At 40.2% G+C, this 21761-nt stretch overlaps 1 protein-coding gene across 1 annotated transcript; it reads left to right on the top strand.

The window, feature by feature from the left end:
* The first annotated feature begins 867 nt into the window (after positions 1–867).
* Positions 868–8116, top strand: LOC110042382 (retinol dehydrogenase 12-like). The gene is made up of 5 exons (XM_020747746.2): positions 868–1001; positions 2866–2988; positions 3703–3852; positions 5014–5562; positions 6159–8116. The coding sequence occupies exons 1-5, from the start codon at positions 926–928 to the stop codon at positions 6467–6469; spliced, it is 1209 nt and encodes a 402-aa protein (XP_020603405.2). The 5' UTR covers positions 868–925; the 3' UTR covers positions 6470–8116.
* The last annotated feature ends 13645 nt before the right edge of the window (positions 8117–21761 follow it).

Raw genomic sequence — 21761 nt, forward strand, 5'->3', positions numbered from 1 at the left:
TTAAGTTAGCAAACAACTGTCCAGCTTTTCACATGTGTATCCTATTTTGGTATTTTTGCGAGATTTCATTTAGTAGAGATTTAGGAACTGAGTATATATTGTAACCACTGTATTTCAGTCATACCCCACAACAAAAAATGTGCAAACTTCTTTTGTGTGGGAGTCCCTTAATAATGCTTCCCCTTGCTTGTTGCTAAGAAAAGATATAATGATTAATAACAATGTCTTGTCTTTCTGAATAAGGTAGGAAAGAATAAGAAATGCAACCAAAAAGCGCAGAAGACAGTTCTGTTATAGGGTCGTTATATGATCAAGAGTTTTTGTGGCTCCCCTGAAGTCCTGCCCATGAAATCATGGCTCTAATAACAAATAGGCCCTTTGCAGCTAAGCCATCATGTGACCTACTTTTCATAAAATTATGGGCTATAACTTAACGAATGCCAGAAATTGAAAAAGCATGTCGAAAATAGCAAAATGGCCAAGTTTGAGGCCCCCATCATTAAAGAATGAGACTTTATGACGGTCGGAATTTTTGAAAAAAATAAGAAGATCTGTATGAAAAAAGTTGTTGGAGAGCAAGGCCTTGCTCTACTGCTACATTTCGATACAAATCTTCTAAATTTTCCGAAAATTCAAAGTGTTGTATAAACTTACTCTTTAATTCCAGGGGCCTCAAACTCGGCCAAATTGGTATTTTCGATGCGTTCTTTCCATTTCTGGCATTCTCTAACTTATAGCCCATAATATAAAATTTTCAAAGAAAAATTTGGTCACGTGACCCCAGCTGCGAAGGGCCTATAAATGTTCCCCTCGATGTTCCCCTCACGTTATTGGAGGTTGTGTTTGTAGTTTCCAGTCTCCACACCTACTCCTTTGAACGCCTTTCAGCGTTCAGCTTCCTTCCAGCTCGATCTTAGGTTTCAATATGGCCAAAACGTGGATGAGAGTTGTGCTTCTATTTCTTTCAGTGTTTCTGTCAGAAATAATCGCATATACATCTGGTGAGTATTATCTGTTAATATTCTGACATTGAAATATTGCTATAAGCACGTGGTGAATAAATTTCATTTGCAAAGACTGAATTATGGGAGCTATTGACAATGTATTGTAGCTTCTACATGTACATTTCAAGATTTCGTTTACTTCTTGTCTTCGGCGATGGAAAAGACTATAGTAATTCAGATGTGTTTCGGAGTGTACTAGTTATAGAGTTATCATTGTCCCTCTCTGTTCCTAGCTTAATTGCAGCTGCTATTTAAGCTGCCGGAAAAATTATTGCAGGTGGATTCTCGTGAATAGTTCCCAAACTGAAAAGATCGAAGTCACATGTCAAGCTTTCACTGTTTCTTTTCCATGAAACACTGAATGAAGAGAGTGATCGGCCGAGAAGCCACGAGGTTTTTCCATCTTCTTTTTGTTGCATTTCTCCTAATTTTAGGTCGATCGCCAACCGAAATGTTTGTTTTATTTAGCTCGTGAGACCATGTTTCATTACCTAAAGCTACAGTAGGTCGGAGAAGAGATCGTATCAGTGAAAACCGCAGCAGATTCAAATCATTATTGGGTATTTAATAATTGTAGAGGAAACACCGTCACCCAAAAAATGTTTCAGTAATGGGAAGTTTCCAGAACTCATTTATACACACCAATAGTGATGAATAATTGATGTCATACATGTCTTCTACAGACAGTCAATACATATCGAAGATTAGGCAAACCTAGTGAAATACTGGGATCTCATTGCCACTCAATAATCTCATTAATTACTTGCATGCTGCAAAATTGCACATTTAAAGACTAGACTCTGGCCCTGTCCAGCCCCAAGTAGATAAAAGCTTACATTTAACATACATACTGTCGAAACCCCACTATTTTGAACTCCCAGGGGAATTGAAAAATAGTTTGTAATAGGCCTAGGGGGAGTTCAAAATAGCCAATAGTAAATGACTGAAGAACAAGTCAAAGGGAAATGGTTTTGAGTTCGAAATAATGGATTTCGAACTAACCACGTTCGAATTACTGGGGTCCAACTGTACATACATACTGTATATACAATTTATTGAAGCTCGCTTTAAGGTTCAGCCACAATGTTCTACAGTAAAAATGAAAATGTTACATTCATATTAATATGATTAATATTCACCTTAAGAGATGCCAGTCTATAAAAAAATTGAAAATATCACTGAGGTTGCCAACTTCACCTTCCCACCTTCTCAACCCTAAGTCATTGCTAAAATTAGAGCTTCGCAGATTCAAATTATCACAAAAATTCCCTTTAAAAATGCCAAAATTGGCCTAGATGAGTGTGAAAAATGTACTTTACTTGCTTTCCTTCTTATCCGGGAGATTTGGTGACCTATATGGGAGACTTGCTCTGCTGAGCTGTATCCAAGAGACTCCCAGGAATCCAGGAGAGTTGTCATACTGTATATGGCATGCAAGCATTTGGGTCAGTTTAGTCCATAGATCTCTAAACTAACTGTTGTACATAGTGACAAAATCTTTTTGAGTCTATAACCTTCATCATATGAGGTTAAAATTATAAAGTTAATGAGTTTGAAATTTGAGTCTGAGTTTGAGTTATCAATTATTTACCTATAGCCTTTTTGGTCCAAGTTTTTGGGGAAAATGTTGTTGTTTCAGGATGGCTCTGCACTTAATAATATGGGAATTTGGATCACTTTGCATGAGATGGCTCCCAGCTAAAACCTTGAACCTCTTTTTAAGAATTTGGTAACAATTTGCAGTTTGACCTACATTAAGATGGTCAGAAATCTTAATGGCAGGAATTTTCAAAACTATTTAAACCCAAATTTTATTGTAATTTAAAATGATGTGAGTTGTAATTGGTGCTTTAAATTTCAGGAGCATTACCGTGTGAGGATCATCACCCACGTTGTGGTCATTGGGCATCCAAAGGAGAATGCAAGAAAAATGTCAAATGGATGTCGAAACACTGCCGGATTAGTTGTGGCCTGTGTGCTCAAGGTACAGTGTCAATCTTATGCATTGGTGTAAGGCGAGTGCTCTCACCCCACATCACCCATACTCCTCATCCTTTTTTTCTTGTTTTCTCAAGATATACGTAGTGGCTATAGTGCAATTATGCTATACTCAGGGTTCTCATTAAGTGCCAGCTGACAGCTAAAAAACTGGCTAATTCAATTTCTCAGCCACCTACGTACTTTTCTTGAAATAATATGATTTTTTGTGTGTTAGTTGTATAGTTAGTTGTATAGAGTAATTTAGGGAAAACACTTTTTTGGAATGTGACTGACTCTTGACTGTCTCAGGACTGTCAAGGCTGTAGATAAAGAGGGGACATGGGGTCAGGGTGTGGTGTATGTTTTCAGTTACACTAGCGCTGTATAAAAATTGAAAAAACTCTTTGTAATCCCTTGATATTCCTGGCAGTTTGACCTTTTCCAAAACTGATTTTTGTAGGAAATATCTCCAAGAGAATGTGTAAAATAGCATTTCAGAGCGTGTCAATGTCAAAATTTTCTGGGGGAGCATGCCCCAAGAACTCCCAAGAGACTTTTCCCTTCAACACTCAAATTGGTGTCAGCCATCTACTTCATGAAACTAGTTCTCTACTCCCTAAAGTAATGAGAATCCTGTATACTTAAATAATTATTTATTAAATAATTATTTATTAAATAATTCATATCAGCCACCTGTTTTATATCTTGCACAAATTAGCCAATGTCCATGATCTTTATAATCAAGCCAGAATGGAAAAACATGGAGCTTTTCAGCTACTCATCGCCCTGATCATCGTAGTTGTAGTTGGGGTGTTCACCAAGATATACTTTGAAGGACCTTCCTGTCCAAGTTCTGCAAAGTTGACAGGTACATTTTTTTCTTATGATGCATACAGTCAACCCTATTAAGCAGCCACCCTTGGGAAAATGGGAGGTGGCTGCTTAATTTGGGTTGGCGTAATTTTTTTACCATTGGGGTAATTTCTTAGTGAACATGGAATCGCATCAAGACAATCATGATAATGTGTGTTTGAATGTTTTTACCACTTGTCACCTATAATTTCTGACTTTTATCCATCATTGCCTTTTCCAAAACAAAGCTAAATGACATTGTGCTAACTCTTGGGTGGCCATTTAATAGGGGTAAAGATAATTTGTAAAAATCCTCATCTGGAGGTCCCTGGTTCAAATCCTTCTCTCTACATTTATCTGGAATTGTTCTTGGTAGTCCCAAGTTCAACTCCTTGACTACGTTGTGTAAATAGCCAACTGGTCAGTCTCCTACCACTGTTGTGATTCTTTTAATAGTTTATGTTCTATTTTGCAATTTACCTAGTTATTTACAGTGTTCCCAATTAGCACAACAGCACTAAATACGGTGCTAAATAGAGGTGGCTGGTTAATAGGGGTTTTATTTGAAGTATTTACTGACAGTAATAAATTATACTGTTATTGTCAGAATTCGGAACTTTGATAACTGGCTGCTCAAAAAGGGTTGGCTGCTCAACAGGTGACCACTTAATAGAGGTTTGACTGTATTTCCAAAAAAAAAGAAACTGTTTAGTCTAGCTCTGTACAGTGTAACAGAGCACAAGAGGGATGGCAGAGCAGGCAGAATAATATTACATAATATCTTTTTGTTTCTAAAGTAACAACCCCACCCCTGAGCAAATGCTGATCTCCAAAGTGGCAATAAAATTTTACGATTGTTTCCAAGTCCAGAAACTAGCCACTCTAAAGGCTGAAATTAAATTTAATGTGCATAGTAGTGATGGTTTCCCATGTGCCATTAATTTAGTTTAGTTGTGTGTTTATAGGAAAACAGTAGTGACATTTTCACTGCTTAAAAGTCAAATGCCCCTCCTCCTCCTCCTCCTCTGACCACCAAACAGTGACACTGAAGATGAAACCCTCCAAAGTTACTGGGTAAATGAGTGTAGCAAATACGTTTGGAACTTTAGTTCTGTCACTCAGCCAGTCACGAGCATCCTGTAAATCACATAATTGTCTTGTGCAATGCCTTCTGTAGGTAAAACTGTGGTGATAACAGGTGGAAACACTGGCATTGGCAAAGAAACAGCACGAATCGTAGCATGGAGAAAGGCAAGGGTAATCATTGGCTGCCGAAACATCACAAAGGGATTACAAGCTGCAGCAGAAATCATAGAAAACACTGGAAATAGAAATGTGGAAGTCAAAAAACTGGACTTATCTTCATTTAAATCAGTGCACAAATTTGCTGAAGAGATTAATGAAGAAGAAGACAGGGTTGATGTCTTGATAAACAATGCTGGTTACTTTGGACCATATTTGTCAACAGTTGACGGGCTAGAAAACACAATTCAAGTGAATTACCTAAGTCATTTCTTATTGTCTCATCTGCTTCTTGATAAGCTTAAGGCGTGTTCACCCAGCCGTATTGTTAATGTGTCCTCTCAGCAGCATGCTAAGGTGTCACAAATTGATATCAACAAAGTCTTGTCACAGAAGAAGGAGGATTATGGAGTGTTCAAAGTCTATAGCAACAGTAAATTGTGTCAGCTGCTCTCCACCATTGAAATGAGTAAGAGATTAAAAGGTACAGTGATCAGTGGCGACAAATTGGCAATTTATTTTCAAGTTCTTTGTTTGTTATGCAAATTGAAAACTGTTTCAAGCAGTCTGTGTTCAAGCCTTGACAGAGGTCATTATGTTGTGTTCTTGGGCAAGACACTTTACTCTCACAGTGCCTCTCTCCACTTAGGCGTATAAATGGGTACCGGCGAATTTAATGCTGGGAGTTAAGTGTCATCAAATAGCATCCCATACAGGGGGGAGTAGAATTACTCCTAGTTGCTTCAAGCTACGAAAACCAGGACAAGCTCTGGCGGTATGGACAACTTGGCCTAACGCAGACTTTCCCTAAATTTAACCTTACCATATTTTTACATCTTCCTTAGATACTGTAATGTTAGGTTTTTTAGGTTTTCCTCCTGGAAAATAATTCTGTACATCGGAAAATGATAATACACTGTAGTATGACATAACTCCTGAGAGGCACTTCTGCATCCTTTAGACAACTGTGTGGGGCCTTGTGTGTCACAGGACTGCACAAAATTCCCAAACCAAGGAATTATTTCAAAATTTTAGTGTTATATCATTTGAAAAATTAACTATTTTTTTATTTCCTTTCAGGATCAGGAGTCACAGTCAATGCCCTTCATCCTGGAGTAGTAAGAACTGAAATAATACGAAATTTCAGGATTCTGCAAATGTGGATTTTGAGGCCAGTTCTCTTGTTTGTGATGTATTTCTTTTTCAAGACACCCAACGGTGGTTCCCAGACATCAGTCTACTGTGCAGTTGCAGAGGAACTGAAGAATGTTTCTGGGGAATACTTCAAGGACTGTGCATTGAAAGAATGCAGTGCTTTGGCTAAAGATGAAGCGTTAGCTAAAGAGCTTTGGAAACAAAGTGAACAGCTTACTGGAATAAACAAAAACTGATCCAGAGTTAACAAAGCCAACTGTTTCGGGACCAACATCATGTTTACACTAAATTTTTAATTTTTGTTTTCAATAGTAGTTTTATTCTTCATATCACAGAAGTCCACCTCTTGACTCTTTATATCCCAGACTAAGATATACGATTTTCAATTGCACGCTATTTTACGCCTAAAGCGATATCGGTATTTGTTCCTCTTCCTTCTCTATCGCCCAGGTCAAATGAGACGAACGAACGAACACGAGACGAACGAACTGAGTTGAGTCAACTGACATCGAACTTATCATGATCTTAATTCGCTCAGTTTAGTTCGTCTCTTGTGAAGTTCGACGTTTGATCTCGGCCTTATTCGTTTTCTTTGGTAATATTTATTTGATCTCTCTCAAGGTGAACGGTCTCAAAGGGAATATTGATCAGGGCCGTAGCCAGAAACAAATTATCACTGAGGCAGTGTCCAAGAAATGAGTTGTGACTGAGGCAATGTCCATGGTTTAATTCTCTTCCTGGGAATTCATAGTCTCCTCCGTAGCCGTTTTTGCGCTCTGTTGAACAGACCAATCACATAATAGCAAAGTGTGAATGACGTAAGCCTTCGCGCGAAAAGGTCTGCGGTGCGAACACGCGAGGGATTTCTGACTTTTGTTTCACGCCGCACGTCGCCAAAAATAGGCGGTGTTCGCAGGTTACGATCATGACGGACGAAAAAAATTGTAAATGAAAGTCCTAAGTACAAGTGCTTCATGAGCTCATCGCTATTTTCAGCTATAAATGAGACAATATATATTTTCTCGAAATGTCAAATTGTAAGCGTCAATCAAGAGCCAAACGCTTCCTACAGATTGTAATCAGGCCGGAAAGAGCGGCATTCAGAACTCGATGTCAACAAATCGAGCGAAGCTACTTGATTTCCTGGTTCCTTTATTAAGTTAAAATAGATATCTTCCTTCTCGACAGTAATTTTTTGAGTTGAAAGCTTCTAATAATTAACTTGAACTTTGAAGAGTCTTTACCTACATAGAAAGCTCGTTCAAGCGTCGCCGGTATTTTTCGGCGTCCCTAAACAAAAGCCGGAAATCTGTATGTATTTGTGACATCTCCCACGACGGGATACAAAAATAAAAAACATTCCCTGATTGGACAAGTTTCAAAGGGCGAATTTGGCGCGAAAACGTTCTTGAAAATGGAACGGAAGCGGTGATTGGTTAATTTCGTGAAAGGAATTTTGTTCGGATGTGAGCAGCCGTTTCTTTGGGGGGAGCGTTGCGTGACATCCCAAAAAATTGCTGCGGAGGAGACTAGGGAATTCAGGGTGTTTTTGATGATTATAAACAACGAAAACGAAAAAAATGACTGAGGCAAGTGCCTCGGTTTGCCTGTTCCTAGCTACGGCCCTGTTAATAATATATTGAAGTACATGATTGTAATGAAAAAAGATTTCTAAATTAATAAGTGATTTATACACATTAAAAGCGGCATCATCACGAGCAGATATTTTTGGAGCTCGTAGATAATTTTAAATTATATTCTAACCAATTAAATGCTGTCTGAAGAAGAAAATTAACATTGATAGGGGTAGTTTCAAATTATGTCATAAAATTTAACGGAAATAGAAATAAACTTGAAATGCAGCGAAGCTTTGGTAAAAAGAAGCTTTCCGTGGACTTTTCCCAATAAGGGAATAAAATTTGTTAAATAATGTTTTGTGATCAGTGAGCATGCTAACCCGAAAACTATATTTGAAACTGATCCTAAAATAAAAAGTGTCGTGATCTTATAAAAACTTTAAAAACTAAATTTTCGGCACACTCTCTGCTGCCTTTGTCAGAATTAGCGTGAGGCCCTGTCCATACCACGCGGGAGGAATTTGAAAACGCAGCTTTATTTCTACGGTTAGGCGTACCGTCCACACTAATCCGTCACGAAAACGGAGCTTTTCGAAAACGTTCTTCAAACCGGGGGAAATTGAAAACGCTGGCTTTGCGTTTTAGTGTGAACGGAAAAAATTTGAAAACGAAGCTTTTCGAAAACGATAAAGCCGCGATAATCACGTGGTTTTCCTCAAACACAAACCTACAAATGGTGAAGGTTAGCACTGAAGCGTAACTTTGAAAAAAGTTTCCCTGTGAAATGAATATATTTTGTAGGCATGGAAGCTACTTCATTTAATTCTCCCCGAATGGCATCTTCTAGAATTTGTACAAGAAATGCTGCAGAGAACAGCACTTCAGACATGGCGTCCAAAGCAGTTTATGCCTTATTATTTGTCGTAGTAATTGTCCTCACGGTAACAATGCCAAAACATTTTTTTTCGCTTTTTTCCGCTCCACAAGTAACGTCAAAAGAGAGTTAGGTTATCTTAGCACGAAACAAGATAGAGATCTAGATGTCATAAAGACCAAATTCTGACAAGTTACTTATGGTACTGCCAAATCGTTGCTCACGTAGCCCGACACTGTAACTTGGATTTCGACATTCGGCCTCCTGCCAGGACCTTGACGGTGACGTTACCAATATCGTTTTCAAGTTAAGATCAATTTTGATCTTGGAGTTCTTTGTTTTCATTTTAAACTGAAAAGCTTAAAACTGAAAAGTTTATAAACAGATGCCTCCTAAATTCTACATATGGCATTCTAGGGTGGCTTCTCTCCTTTTGCAATCCTGATTTACGATCAATTGAAAACCAGGATACAACCTTACAAAAAGTAAACTTCTAGTCTGGGGTCGTTTTAACAGTCATTAAAAGTCATATGAAAGAAAACCTAAACCTACAGGTTATTTGAGATAGTCCTTTAGTCTATATATCAGCCCAGGAGTGACCCGCCGAACGCTTAGTTGAGGTGAGCGAAGGACGAAAGAACGTATTAGGGGTGGGAGGGGGGGGGGGTGGCTAAGTATTCTACTTTTAATGAACAAAGGTATTAGTTTCTATCCGTTGGCTATCTATCACCTTATATGTAACGCGCGCCAGTGGAAAAAATGTTAATTATTACCATAGTTAGTACCTCTACTAACTATGTTATTACAATTAAAAAATTGACGTCGGTTTTTCATGCGTCTGTCCTGTTATTGATCATGAATTTCGTCATAACATTGTCAAAGAAGCTGTGGATCCGCAGACTACTTTGACAACGGTATGACGAAATTCGTTGTCAACAACAGGACAGACGCCTGAAAAACTAACGTCAATTTGTTTTTTTATGATAATAAATTGTCCGCTCTCACTCGTTGACGTATCGCATAAATTATAAATTCATGTGTCTGTCCGCTTACTGACAAAGAAAATTAGCAATGGCTTGCCACACTGCTAGAATGTATTACTCAAATTATTTGACTCAGCTATAAGGTCGCTATTTTGATGAATGAGGACATACTCAGTTGCTCACGTTATGGTAAAAGCCAACCTTGATGACCTAACTTTGCACTAAAGCCAACCTAGATGACGTAACTTTGCAAAAAAGCCAACCTTGATGACCTGACTTTGCAATAAGAAACTTCAAGTTTCAAAAGCAACACTACTTCTTGCAAATCAAACATCACAATCCCTACTCACACTAAGCTGGAAACACTATATGTTTTATAGTCACTGCCTATTAAATAATAGGCTGATTTAGTAAGAGAACGGGAACGTCACTTGACGACGGCGCGCGCAGTACAAATACCCAAATATGGTCAAATTAGAACAGAATCCAGGTTAATCCGCGCGACCTGCAGTCGTAATCTGACGCTCCCATCCTGTTGCTAAATCAGCCTAATGGTTACACTACCACTTGAGCGTTTTTAATACATTTGTTTTATTATTTCACGTGCATTTTTGGTATATAAAGTAACAGTATAAAATAATACAAAACTAGACTTGAGAGAAATTCAATTGTCACCTTGTTATTGACAATTTATAAAACATTCGTCAAGGGGACTTGACTGTAGCCAGTGTGTAATTTAGCTGAGGCAGATTTGGCTCTGTAATTGGTGGCCCTGCTGTGAGTCTCGGCGTCACTTCCAGAACACGAGCCAGATTTCTTGTTGTAGCTTCGAGCCTCTACCTCACTTTTGGACCGCGACGCAAGAGAGCCATATTTATTTCTGCCATGCGACACTCCAGAAGACGCTTCCAAGCTGCTCCCATGCTGTGATTTGGAAGATGCAGATTTGGTTCTGCCATCCGATAGGCGAGTAGACGCTTCCACGCTGTTCCTATTCTGTGATTTGGAAGATGCAGATTTGGTTCTGCCATCCGATACACCAGGCGACGCTTCCAAGCTGCTCCCGTTCTGTGATTTAGAAGATGCAGATTTGGTTCTGCCATCCGATACACGAGGCGACGCTTCCAAGCTGCTCCTGCTCTGTGATTTAGAAGATGCAGATTTGGTTCTGCCATCCGATACACGAGGCGACACTTCCAAGCTGCTTCTGTTCTGTGATTTAGAAGATGCAGGTTTGGTTCTGCCATCCGATACACCTGGCGACGCTTCCAAGCTGCTCCTGCTCTGTGATTTAGAAGATGCAGATTTCGTTCTGCCATCCGATACACCAGGCGACGCTTCCAAGCTGCTCCTGTTCTGTGATTTAGAAGATGCAGATTTAGTTCTGTCATCCGATAGGCGAGTAGACGCTTCCACGCTGTTCCTATTCTGTGATTTGGAAGATGCAGATTTGGTTCTGCCATCCGATACACCTGGCGACGCTTCCAAGCTGCTCCTGCTCTGGGATTTAGAAGATGCAGATTTGGTTCTGCCATCCGATACACCAGGCGACGCTTCCAAGCTGCTCCCGTTCTGTGATTTAGAAGATGCAGATTTAGTTCTGTCATCCGATAGGCGAATAGACGCTTCCACGCTGTTCCTATTCTGTGATTTAAAAGATGCAGATTTGGTTCTGCTATCCGATACACAAGGCGACGCTTCCAAGCTGCTCCCGTTCTGTGATTTAGAAGATGCAGATTTGGTTCTGCCATCCGATACACCAGGCGATGCTTCCAAGCTGCTCCTGTTCTGTAATTTAGAAGATGCAGATTTAGTTCTGCTATCCGATACGCGAGAAGACGCCTCCACGCTGTTCCTATCCTGTGGTTTAGAAGATGCAGATTTGGTTCTGCCATCCGATACACGAGGCGACGCTTCCAAGCTGCTCCTGTTCTGTGATTTCGAAGATGCAGACTTGGTTCTGTCATCTAATGCGTCAGGAGACGCTTCCAGGCTACTGTGAGATGCAGATTTAGTGATGCCATCCGATACGGGAGACGTTTTCAAGCTGCTCATAGACTGTGATTTAGGAGATGCAGATTTACTTCTGTCGTGCGACACTTCAGGAGATGCTTCCAGGCTGCTGTGTGATTTAGGAGATGCAGATTTAGTGATGCCATCCGATACGGGAGACGTTTTCAAACTGCTCCTAGACTGTGATTTAGGAGAAGTAGATTTAGGTCTGCCACGCGACAGTTTAGAAGACGTTTCCAAGATGTTACTTGAGTGTGATTTAGGAGATGCAGATTTACTTCTGTCACGCGACACTTCAGGAGACGCTTCTAAGCTGCTCCTAGACTGTGATTTAGGAGATGCAGATTTGGTTCTGTCATCCGACAGCTGAGGGGATACTTCCGCGTTGCACCTGGAGTCTGATTTCAGAGAGGCAGAGTTAGTTCTCCCATCCCACACGTGAGGGAACGCTTCTAAGCTGCTCCTAGACTGTGATTTAGGAGATGCACATTTGGTTCTGTCATCCGATAGCTGAGGGGATACTTCCGCGTTGCACCTGGAGTCTGATTTCAGAGAGGCAGACTTAGTTCTACCATCCCACACGTGAGGGAACGCTTCTAAGCTGCTCCTAGACTGTGATTTAGGAGATGCAGATTTGGTTCTGTCATCCGGCAGGCGAGGGGATACTTCCGAGTTGCACCTAGAGTCTGATTTCAGAGATGCAGACTCCCACACGTGAGAGAACGCTTCTACGCTGCACTTAGACTGTGATTTAGGAGATGCAGATTTAGTTTCTCCATCTGGTACTTGAAGGGACGCTTCCAAGCTGCCCCTAGACAGTGATTTAGGAGATTCAGATTTGGTTCTGCTATCTGATACTTCAGAAGCCACTTCCAGGCTGCCTCTAGACTGCGAGTTAGGAGATGCAGATTTGCTTATGCTATCCGATACGTGAGGAGAAGCTTCAGAATTACTCCTAGACGGTGATTTAAGAGATGCAGATTCAGTTCTGTCATCAGGCAGTTGTGGGAACGCTTTCAAGTTGCTCCTAGACTGTGACTTAGGAGATTCAGATTTGGTTCTATCATCCAGCATTTGAGCAGACGCTTTTAATTTGCTGCTTCGTTTACGTGACATGGAGTGTCCATGCTCTTCACAGTGATTCTTAGATACCTCAAGATCTTCCAGATCTTTTTTCCCAGACGTTTCTGGAGTAGTAAGCGTTTCCTGCCGTGCTGACGTGGTTGAGGAATTGCTTTTAGTCTTTTTTATATCTCCACGCGATGTCGTTATTTTTGAGTTCGCCGAACGAGAAGTGTCAAGCGAGCTTTTTGTATTCAAGTCCAATCTCGATTTCCCACTTGTTGTACGTGAGGAAGACTTAAACTTCGTTAAGCTTCCTTTGGGGTCTTTTAAAGACATAGAGCTGGTAGGAGTTTTAGGAGATGGTGACGTTTGAAGCTTCGATTCACCAGATCGATCGATCGGCCTACTACTTGACTGTTCTCTTTTCTTCCGAGTTTCAGGTGTACCAGAGGAATCTTTTAAGCCCGAAGTACATTGTTTAAAAGCTTTAACTGCAACTGATGAGTCGGACGTTCCACGTCTTGGTCCTTTCTCTTTAGGAGGATGTTCTTTGATCTGACGTGAACTTTTCGTCTTTCTTAATGTTTCGGTACTCTGCATCTGGTGCAACTTTGACGGGTTCCGAATTGCAGTTGGTGATTTGCCCATATGCGATGCGCTCTTAATAGATGATTTTTCTATGTTGTCTTTGGAGCTTGAAGGAGACCGGATAATTTTGCATTCAGTACCAACTATTTCCAGCTCGGCAACAGAATTCTGTGGGGAGCTGTTACAGCTATGATGTAGGTCACGATTGTCCCTTGTGGCATTTGCTGGTGGTTGAATGTGGGATCCGTGTTTCTCAGAGTCTGAAAAGAATAAATTAGTTTAGGATATTTATCCTGCAACGAAATTACTATACATTCTAAGACACGAGTTTCCTTATTATAACGAAAACAGTACTCAATCAATTATTGATTCAACATCTATACACTGATAATGTTCACGTACTTACAATAAAAAAAAATTATATATTATTGATTCAACATCTATACACTAATAATGTTCACGTACTGGCAATAAAAAAAATATTATATTTTAATTGACCATTCCCCCAATGGGGCTTTTCAGGGCCAATGAAACCAAATGGTGAAAACTGAACATGTTATGTTCATTTGCATCACTTCAATTTGAAGAACATACTGTCCTTTGATAGACCGATATTGTCCTACGAAGAACATATCATCCTAGCATAGTTTAAACAACCAAACACGCCCAGCTGTTCAAAGAATTATTATTTGCTTACTTGGTGTTGTAGTAGATGTCTCTGCGGTAGGAGATCGTCTTGGTTTGGCATCTTTGGGTGGATTTGAGAGTTTTTCGGGCAGATACACTTCGGAGTCCAGTATTGAAGCGATTGTATCGTATAAATCTCCTTCTGAGTTTGGAGTCGCCTGTTACAACAAAACAGCTTTGTCAGTAACTTAATCTAAGAAACAAATCGCAATGTACTAAACTGAACGTTTTTGTTACGATGTGCCGATTCACGGGAGCTATTTTTGCCGTTGACTTGATACAGTCGCTACGTTTTGTCCTTGAGGCCTAATCCACAATACAGGAAAATAGGATCCAAACTAAAATAAAGTATATAGATTTATTAGATAGGTCTATCACGTCACACTCCCATAGGGTCAAAGAGTGTCTTATGGTGTCAGTATCAATATCTGATTTCATCATGCTTACATATGCTCTCCCTGTGCTAACAACTCAACCCACGAGGATGTCAAAAGCATACTCGCTGATTCAGTTGCAATCACAAGCAAAGTTCTAAAAGAACACATAAATGATGTCATCATATCTGGTGTGCTTGTAACTTCGAGTGAAATTATACACACAAAAATTTTGCAGAGTTACTACAAGGAAGAGGGATTCTTTCTGTTTTTCCTACCATATCACTGGATCACAACATTACACGTAGCTGCTACGCCTATTTTTCATACAAAGTGTCTCCTCAACCAGTTCCACAATTATGATGGTTTAACACGTCCAATAGTACACACGCTTACAAGTCTCTGAAACCCAGACCCGACAGGCGTAACTTTAATTTCCACATCAATTTTGTCATCAACATGTCGGGACAAAAGTAATGTTCAAAATATTTAATAATTACTTTATACATTGTACTAAGATTTAGTGGAGCATATTTGAGTGCTGGCAGAGTCTGCATCACACGATGTTCACACAGAAAAGTCCTTAATTGTCACACGGCCTTCCTTCACCAGGATTCCAAATAAATGCAAGATAAGCGTTGAAACAAAATTATAAAAGAATACGGTAACCAACGGGCCATGAGAATTTGGCCGAATTAATGAGGTGGCCGTATTACCGAGTTAAGATCAAACCTGGGGTTGGGATGCTGGGTCATGGACCTCTGCAGTCACCTCTGGGGGTTTAGTCGGTTGGTCCTGGATCTCTGCAGTCTCCTCTGGGGATTTAGTTGTTTGGTCATGGACCTCTCCAATTACCTCTGGGGGTTTTGCTGCTTGGTCATGGACCTCTGCAGTCACCTCTGGGGATTGAGGTGTTTCGTAATGGACCTCTGCAGTCACCTCTGGGGGTTTAGTCGGTTGGTCCTGGGTCTCTGCAGTCTCCTCTGGGGATTTAGTTGTTTGGTCATGGACCTCTCCAATAACCTCTGGGGGTTTTGCTGCTTGGTCATGGACCTCTGCAGTCACCTCTGGGGATTGAGGTGTTTCATAATGGACCTCTCCAGTCACCTCTGGGGCTTTAGTCGGTTGGTCCTGGATCTCTGCAGTCTCCTCTGGGGATTTAGTTGTTTGGTCATGGACCTCTCCAATTACCTCTGGGGGTTTTGCTGCTTGGTCATGGACCTCTGCAGTCACCTCTGGGGATTGAGGTGTTTCGTAATGGACCTCTCCAGTCACCTCTGGGGGTTTAGTCGGTTGGTTCTGGATCTCTGCAGTCACCTCTGGGGGTTTAGTTGTTTGGTCATGGACCTCTCCAATTACCTCTGGGGGTTTTGCTGCTTGGTCATGGACCTCTGCAGTCACCTCTGGGGATTGAGGTGTTTCGTAATGGACCTCTCCAGTCACCTCTGGGGGTTTAGTTGTTTGGTTATGGAAATCTGCAGTCACCTCTGGGGGTTGAGATATTTGGTCATGGACCTGTACAGTCACATCTGGGGGTTTAGTTGTTTTGTCATGGACCTCTCCAGTCACCTCTGGGGGTTGAGGTGTTTGGTCATGGACCTCTCCAGTCACCTCTGGGGGTTTAGTTGTTTGGTCATGGACCTCTCCAGTCACCTCTGGGGGTTTAGGTGTTTGGTTATGGACCTCTGCAGGTACCTCTGGGGATTGAGGTATTTCGTAATGGACCTCTGCAGTCACATCTGGGAGTTTAGTCGGTTGGTCCTGGATCTCTGCAGTCACCTCTGGGGGTTTAGTTGGTTGGTCATGAACCTCGGCAGTCACTTCTGGGGGTTGATATGTTTGGTCATGGACCTCTCCAGTCACCTCTGGGGGTTTAGTTGTTTGGTCATGGACCTCTCCAGTCACTTCTGGAGGTTTAGTTGTTTGGTCATGGACCTCTCCAGTCACCTCTGAGGGTTGAGATGTTTGGTCATGGACCTCTCCATTCACCTCTGGGGGTTGAGATATTTGGTTAAGGACCTCTCCAGGCATCTCTGGGGGTTTAGTCGGTTGGTCATGGACCTCTGCAGTCACCTCTGGGGGTTGAGGTGTTTGGTCATGGACCTCTGCAGTCACCTCTGGGGATTTAGTTGTTTGGTCATGGACCTCTCCAGTCACATCTGGGGGTTTAGGTGTTTGGTCATGGACCTCTGCAGTCACCTCTGGGGGTTTAGTAGTTTGGTCATGGACCTCTGCAGCCACCTCTGGGGGTTTCGTTGTTTGGTCATGGACCTCTGCAGTCACCTCTGGGGGGTTAGTTGTTTGGTCATGGACCTCTGTAGGCACCTCTGGGGGTTTAGCTGTTTGGTCATGGACCTCTGCAGTCACCTCTGGTAGTTTAGGTGTTTGGTCATGGACCTCTCCAGACACCTCTGGGGGTTTAGTTGTTTGGTCATTGACCTCTGCAGTCACCTCTGGGGGCTTCGTTGTTTGGTCATGGACCTTTGTAGGCACCTCTGGGGGTTTAGCTGTTTGGTCTTGGGCCTCTGTAGGCAGCTCTGGTAATTTAGTTGTTTGGTCGTGGACCTCTTCAGCCACCATTGGTCTTGGGATGGTCTGGTTGCCAACTTCTTCAGTCACCGTTGGTATTTGCATGGTCCGGTTATCAACCTCTCCTTTAGTCACCTTTGGTGAGCAGGTGGTCAGGTGATGAACCTTTTCAGTCACTGTTGAAGTACACACATCATCGGGTTCTTCAATTATAATTGGTGTGCCTGTGGTGTTAAGAAAATACATTTCTTTGGTCTGTTTGTTTACTTGTTCATCTACCCCATTCATTCATTCATTCATTCATTCAGATATCATGATGTATACCCAAATCAGTCTAGCATAGAGAATACTATAAAATATAGCTCTTGTTAATATTTTTTTGCTCATAAACCTAAAATGTGTAGCTGTGGCAAACATTAAATTTTATGGTAGATCTGATGTATTCTACTAGTCCAATCCTCCATATGATCATCAGGGGAAGGAACTGAAGAAAATGTATTCTAACCTTTTGAGGATGATCTTGCTTTTGGCTGAATCTGAAATTCAATAACAAGCTGATTACTTATAACTACTTATAATAATTATTAGATAGTTGTTATATAATTAGTAATAATTAATCATTAGTAAATAATTTTATACTGTTCTTTATGAATCCAGCAACAGTAAATCGATAATTTCTAAAATATCAATGAATTAATTATGAATAGTTCTAAACAGCAATCAGTTTGAAGAATGGCAATTTGACCTATTCTATGAATCGGAAACAACCAGGCTTGCTTTGTGGTTTTTCTAACAAATTTGTAAAATTTGTTAATTTGTAAATAACTCATCAACATGGCCTGTTTGCAAACTGACGGAGTAGTCAGAGACAATCATGAAACATTTGTTACTGCATGTATAAGCTAATAAATTAAATAAATTTGTTTCAGGCAGGCAGCAGTAATCACGTTTTCAAGCTGTTACATGTAAATAATAGATATTAAGAATAATAAAACAGTATTAAATTATAGTTTTATTAAAAATGATTCTGATTTTCTAATGCTGTTGTTAATATCAATACATAATTTAATGCATTTTTTCCAATAAGCAAACTTACCTTTGTCTTAGTAGATGTTTTTTGTCTGGTGCTCAAGTTTCCTTGAGGTGTTTTTACTTTGTTATTTGTTGATGTCTGGCCTTGGCCTTCTAGAAGACAGGTTCAAGTTTTAACTTCTTAAATATATATAGATCACTCATAGGGATATTTCTTATAGAGCCTTGAATCTATATCTGACAAAAGATAAAAAATTGGCATCCAAATTTGATGGAACTTTTATTCTTACATTAATTTTCTGTTAAGTATGTATAATGTCACATATATCTTCTGGTGTGCCAGTTGCTTTTTACACTTTTAACTTTTCTGCCACCAAGAGTATCAAAGGCAGGGGTTTCATTAAGGGCTGGGCACTGGGCAAATTGACCAGCTGTGAACAGAACTTTGTCCGGCTGCTTCAACAATAATTTATATAGTACTGCTGATTTCCTATGCTATTTCCTTAGGCTGACAGTCTTTTATAAAAATTAAGCTTATTTCAAGTTATGGAAAATACTAGCAAGATTTTGCTGGTTACAGTATGGGTTATCTCTCTTCAAATTGCAATAATGCATTGCCGAGACATGTTGCTGTGTCATGCATGAAAGCTAAATTGAAATGTGTCAAAACTATGTGGCAAATAACTGACAGGGAAAACTCTAGTGGTGTGGTTTGCTAATGGCACATTTGTTCATTCACAGTAATTACAAAAAGGAAAGAACTAAATAAAACTCTTGCGATTATATTTTTGCTAGAAACCTATCGAAGCCGCTAATTATGGAGCACTGAATAGAAAGTTTGTAATAAAATCTTTTAATGTAGTTGGTACAAGATTATGAAAATTGATTTTAATCTGTTGATCAATGGCATCAAAATGTGATTTAGTTCAGTACAAAATGATCTGCTGTAAGAAATTTTAAAAGTAGTGCTGATTTTGTGCTCCAAAATGCAGGAAAATGCATCTCTGCAAGTCTAGGATTTCAAAATTTCTGTGGGAGGATGACCCTGGATCCCCCTAGCTTACATTGTTTCTGCCTGGTTGTCAAATCCTGATGCCCGCCTGCTAAAAAACGTATTAAGACTTTAATCAATTTCTTTTCCTTTTTATATTTCCTTTTTCAAGCTTTAGTGCCAACCAGCTTATTTGTGAACATTAATTATTTCTACTCATCTTCATTTTTTAGATCTTTAATTACCCAAAGTAAATTGACCTAATTTGTTTTAACATATTATGTAAACAAAGTTAAATATAAAGCGTTCGTTTTTCTAAATAGCTATTGATGAATTTCTACAAACTTAATTAAACATACTTAAATATCAAAACACTTGAACTTACTTAACTTGGCCTCATTAGCCTTCCTTCTCAACTCAGCTGATCTGTTGGTCCTTGCTGCTGGGGGAGAAGTGGCTTTGTTCTTCAAGCTCTTTGGCTTAGCTGCACGTTGTTTGCGAACGATACAGTCCGTATCTGAGAAACAGATTAAATTAACCTGGCGGTTAAGGTGAAGTCTATCTATACTTACAGGATTTTTAGAGATTGGAGACTCAAATCATATTGCAAAAACGTAAGTACTGAAAATAATTAGTTTTACTTACCACCCAGGAAAAAAACAGAAAAAATTATTCGAAACACGTTTCGAAACAAAATACGGTTCTCGCAAGAGAAGCTAAGAATTTCGTCTCAAAAATCTGTACCTTTCAGTTATGCTGTATTTTGGTTCAACTCAATAGAGTTGTTGATATTCTTGCTGTAGGATCGACATTTACAAGAATTTTCACTTATCATCACGTCAACTAAAAACATCTCCGCGAAGTTCACAGTTCACGGCATCGAAGAGAGAAGAGTCAAGCCAACGTAAGAAAGTTATGCTAAATAAAATAATTTTTTTCTTACCGCGGCGTTGAGCCTTCGAGCCTCCGCAACCCATGATGGGTTTTAAAGCTTCCGAAAGGAAATTTTTACGAAATAGATCGCAATTGATCCGAATTTACTTTTCACTTCGAAATTCACGACTAGTCGCGAGAAACGAGACGAGTAAACTGCACGTTTCTAAGGCAACCTAAGTTTACGTCGTTTCCATCACGATGTGACATCACGCAGTCTCGCTTTCATTAACAATGAAAAGTCCAAGGTGGACTGGTACGAGTTCCTTTGTTTTGGAAGTCCCACGGACTCCCACGGTGTAACGTGCGTCCCAGCATGTGTGATTTTGTACCAGGTGACTGGGTCGTACAAAGGGTCTATTTGTAGAGACTGTAAAAGTATAGAAGTCATATCGTCGCATTCATTTATTCACTTTGCCCTGAGAATGGTGTCACGATAACGCCGAAACGCCGGCTGTTACGGTTACAGTATACCTTCAGATCGGCAATTTTCTTCAAATTTGGATTTTTGGGTCAAAGTAATGGTCGAAAAGTAATCTCTAATTTCTGAAAACAAAATTGAAAAAAACATAGTATTGGCGGAGAAATAGAGGTTTTACATTATGGGCGGAAGTAAAAGTTCGCTCTTGATTGACAGCCCTATAACGTGTATGCAATCAACCGAGACTACTTTCGCGGGAATATTACCTATATGGATACCACAAATTGGCTGGCTACTCAGTTAATCAGCATTGTTAATCTAAGCATTGTTCGTATTAGGTGTAATTCTATTAAGTTATAAGTAAACATGGACCACGGAAAACTCTGTCTACCAGTTCGAAAAAGCGAAGAACGAATGAAAATACATCTCGGAGTGAAGAAGCGAAAGTTGGCCTCGCGGATGAAGCTATAGTCATCGTATCAAGCGGGCAAAAAGATCAAGTCAAGAGAAGAGAAAGGCTCTGTAAAAATTTGGGAACTTGACAGCGATAACAGCGATGTTTACAGTGACTCTTTTGTTGAGTGCGATACTGATGAAACGTCGAAGTCATTGAGATCCATTGGAATATTATCCATGCGCATTTGCTGCTCCGCGCTTTCTTTTGTTTGTTCTCGTCGCCCAGCCACTCTAGCGTTCGTATCCTTTTTCGTCTTCCCCATTTTGCCAGACCAGCTTCAAGAAAAACCGAAGTACAGAAAAGTCTTGAGCGCATTACGAAACACAAGGGTTTTTAGAGATTCGCGCGTCAGTAGATTTCACGGCGAGTTAATGGTAGTAAATTTTCCAAGCGCTGATTGGCTCAGTGATCTGAGAACCCAGTTGAAGGCGTTTGTGGGCGATGTTTGCGAGGCAAGAGATGTTTCCTGTTTTCTGGAATGAATTTTTTCGCTTGAAGCAGACACTTTAAAGAGTTACAACTCAAAGGGAATTTGTTTGATTGCCCTCAAAATTGGACAGTAGCTAGATTAACATATAAAAGACCAAAACTTGTCTGCGAATTGTTTATTTCGAAATATTTTCTCTCCGAGAACGATTTTTGTACGATTACTTCACATTTTAATAATCCTATTTCGAAAATGTTCTGTAACTTTTTACCGCAATTATGGCAAAACGCAGACACGCTTTTTTAGCGCTTTTTGTCCTGAAACCGGGGAAAAAAATAAATTGGCGAAAAACAAAATTCGCTTTGACTTGTAGCTTCCAAAAGGTGATTAGGACGCTCGCATTTAGTGGCCGTGAAAAAATCGTCAATTCATTTTATTTGAAAATTTTTGGTATAGTTTGATAGCCAGCTCTATAAGCTTTAATTTGATATAGGGGTTTAGGTATCTACAGCTTAAACCGGACGCGCTACATTGCTTGGACGCGAGACACCCCTGAAGGTATACGGTAACCTTAACT

Source organism: Orbicella faveolata, unplaced genomic scaffold, assembly GCF_042242905.1.
Source record: "Orbicella faveolata isolate gen_17 unplaced genomic scaffold, um_ofav_v1 contig_24, whole genome shotgun sequence".
Classification (NCBI taxonomy): domain Eukaryota; kingdom Metazoa; phylum Cnidaria; class Anthozoa; order Scleractinia; family Merulinidae; genus Orbicella; species Orbicella faveolata.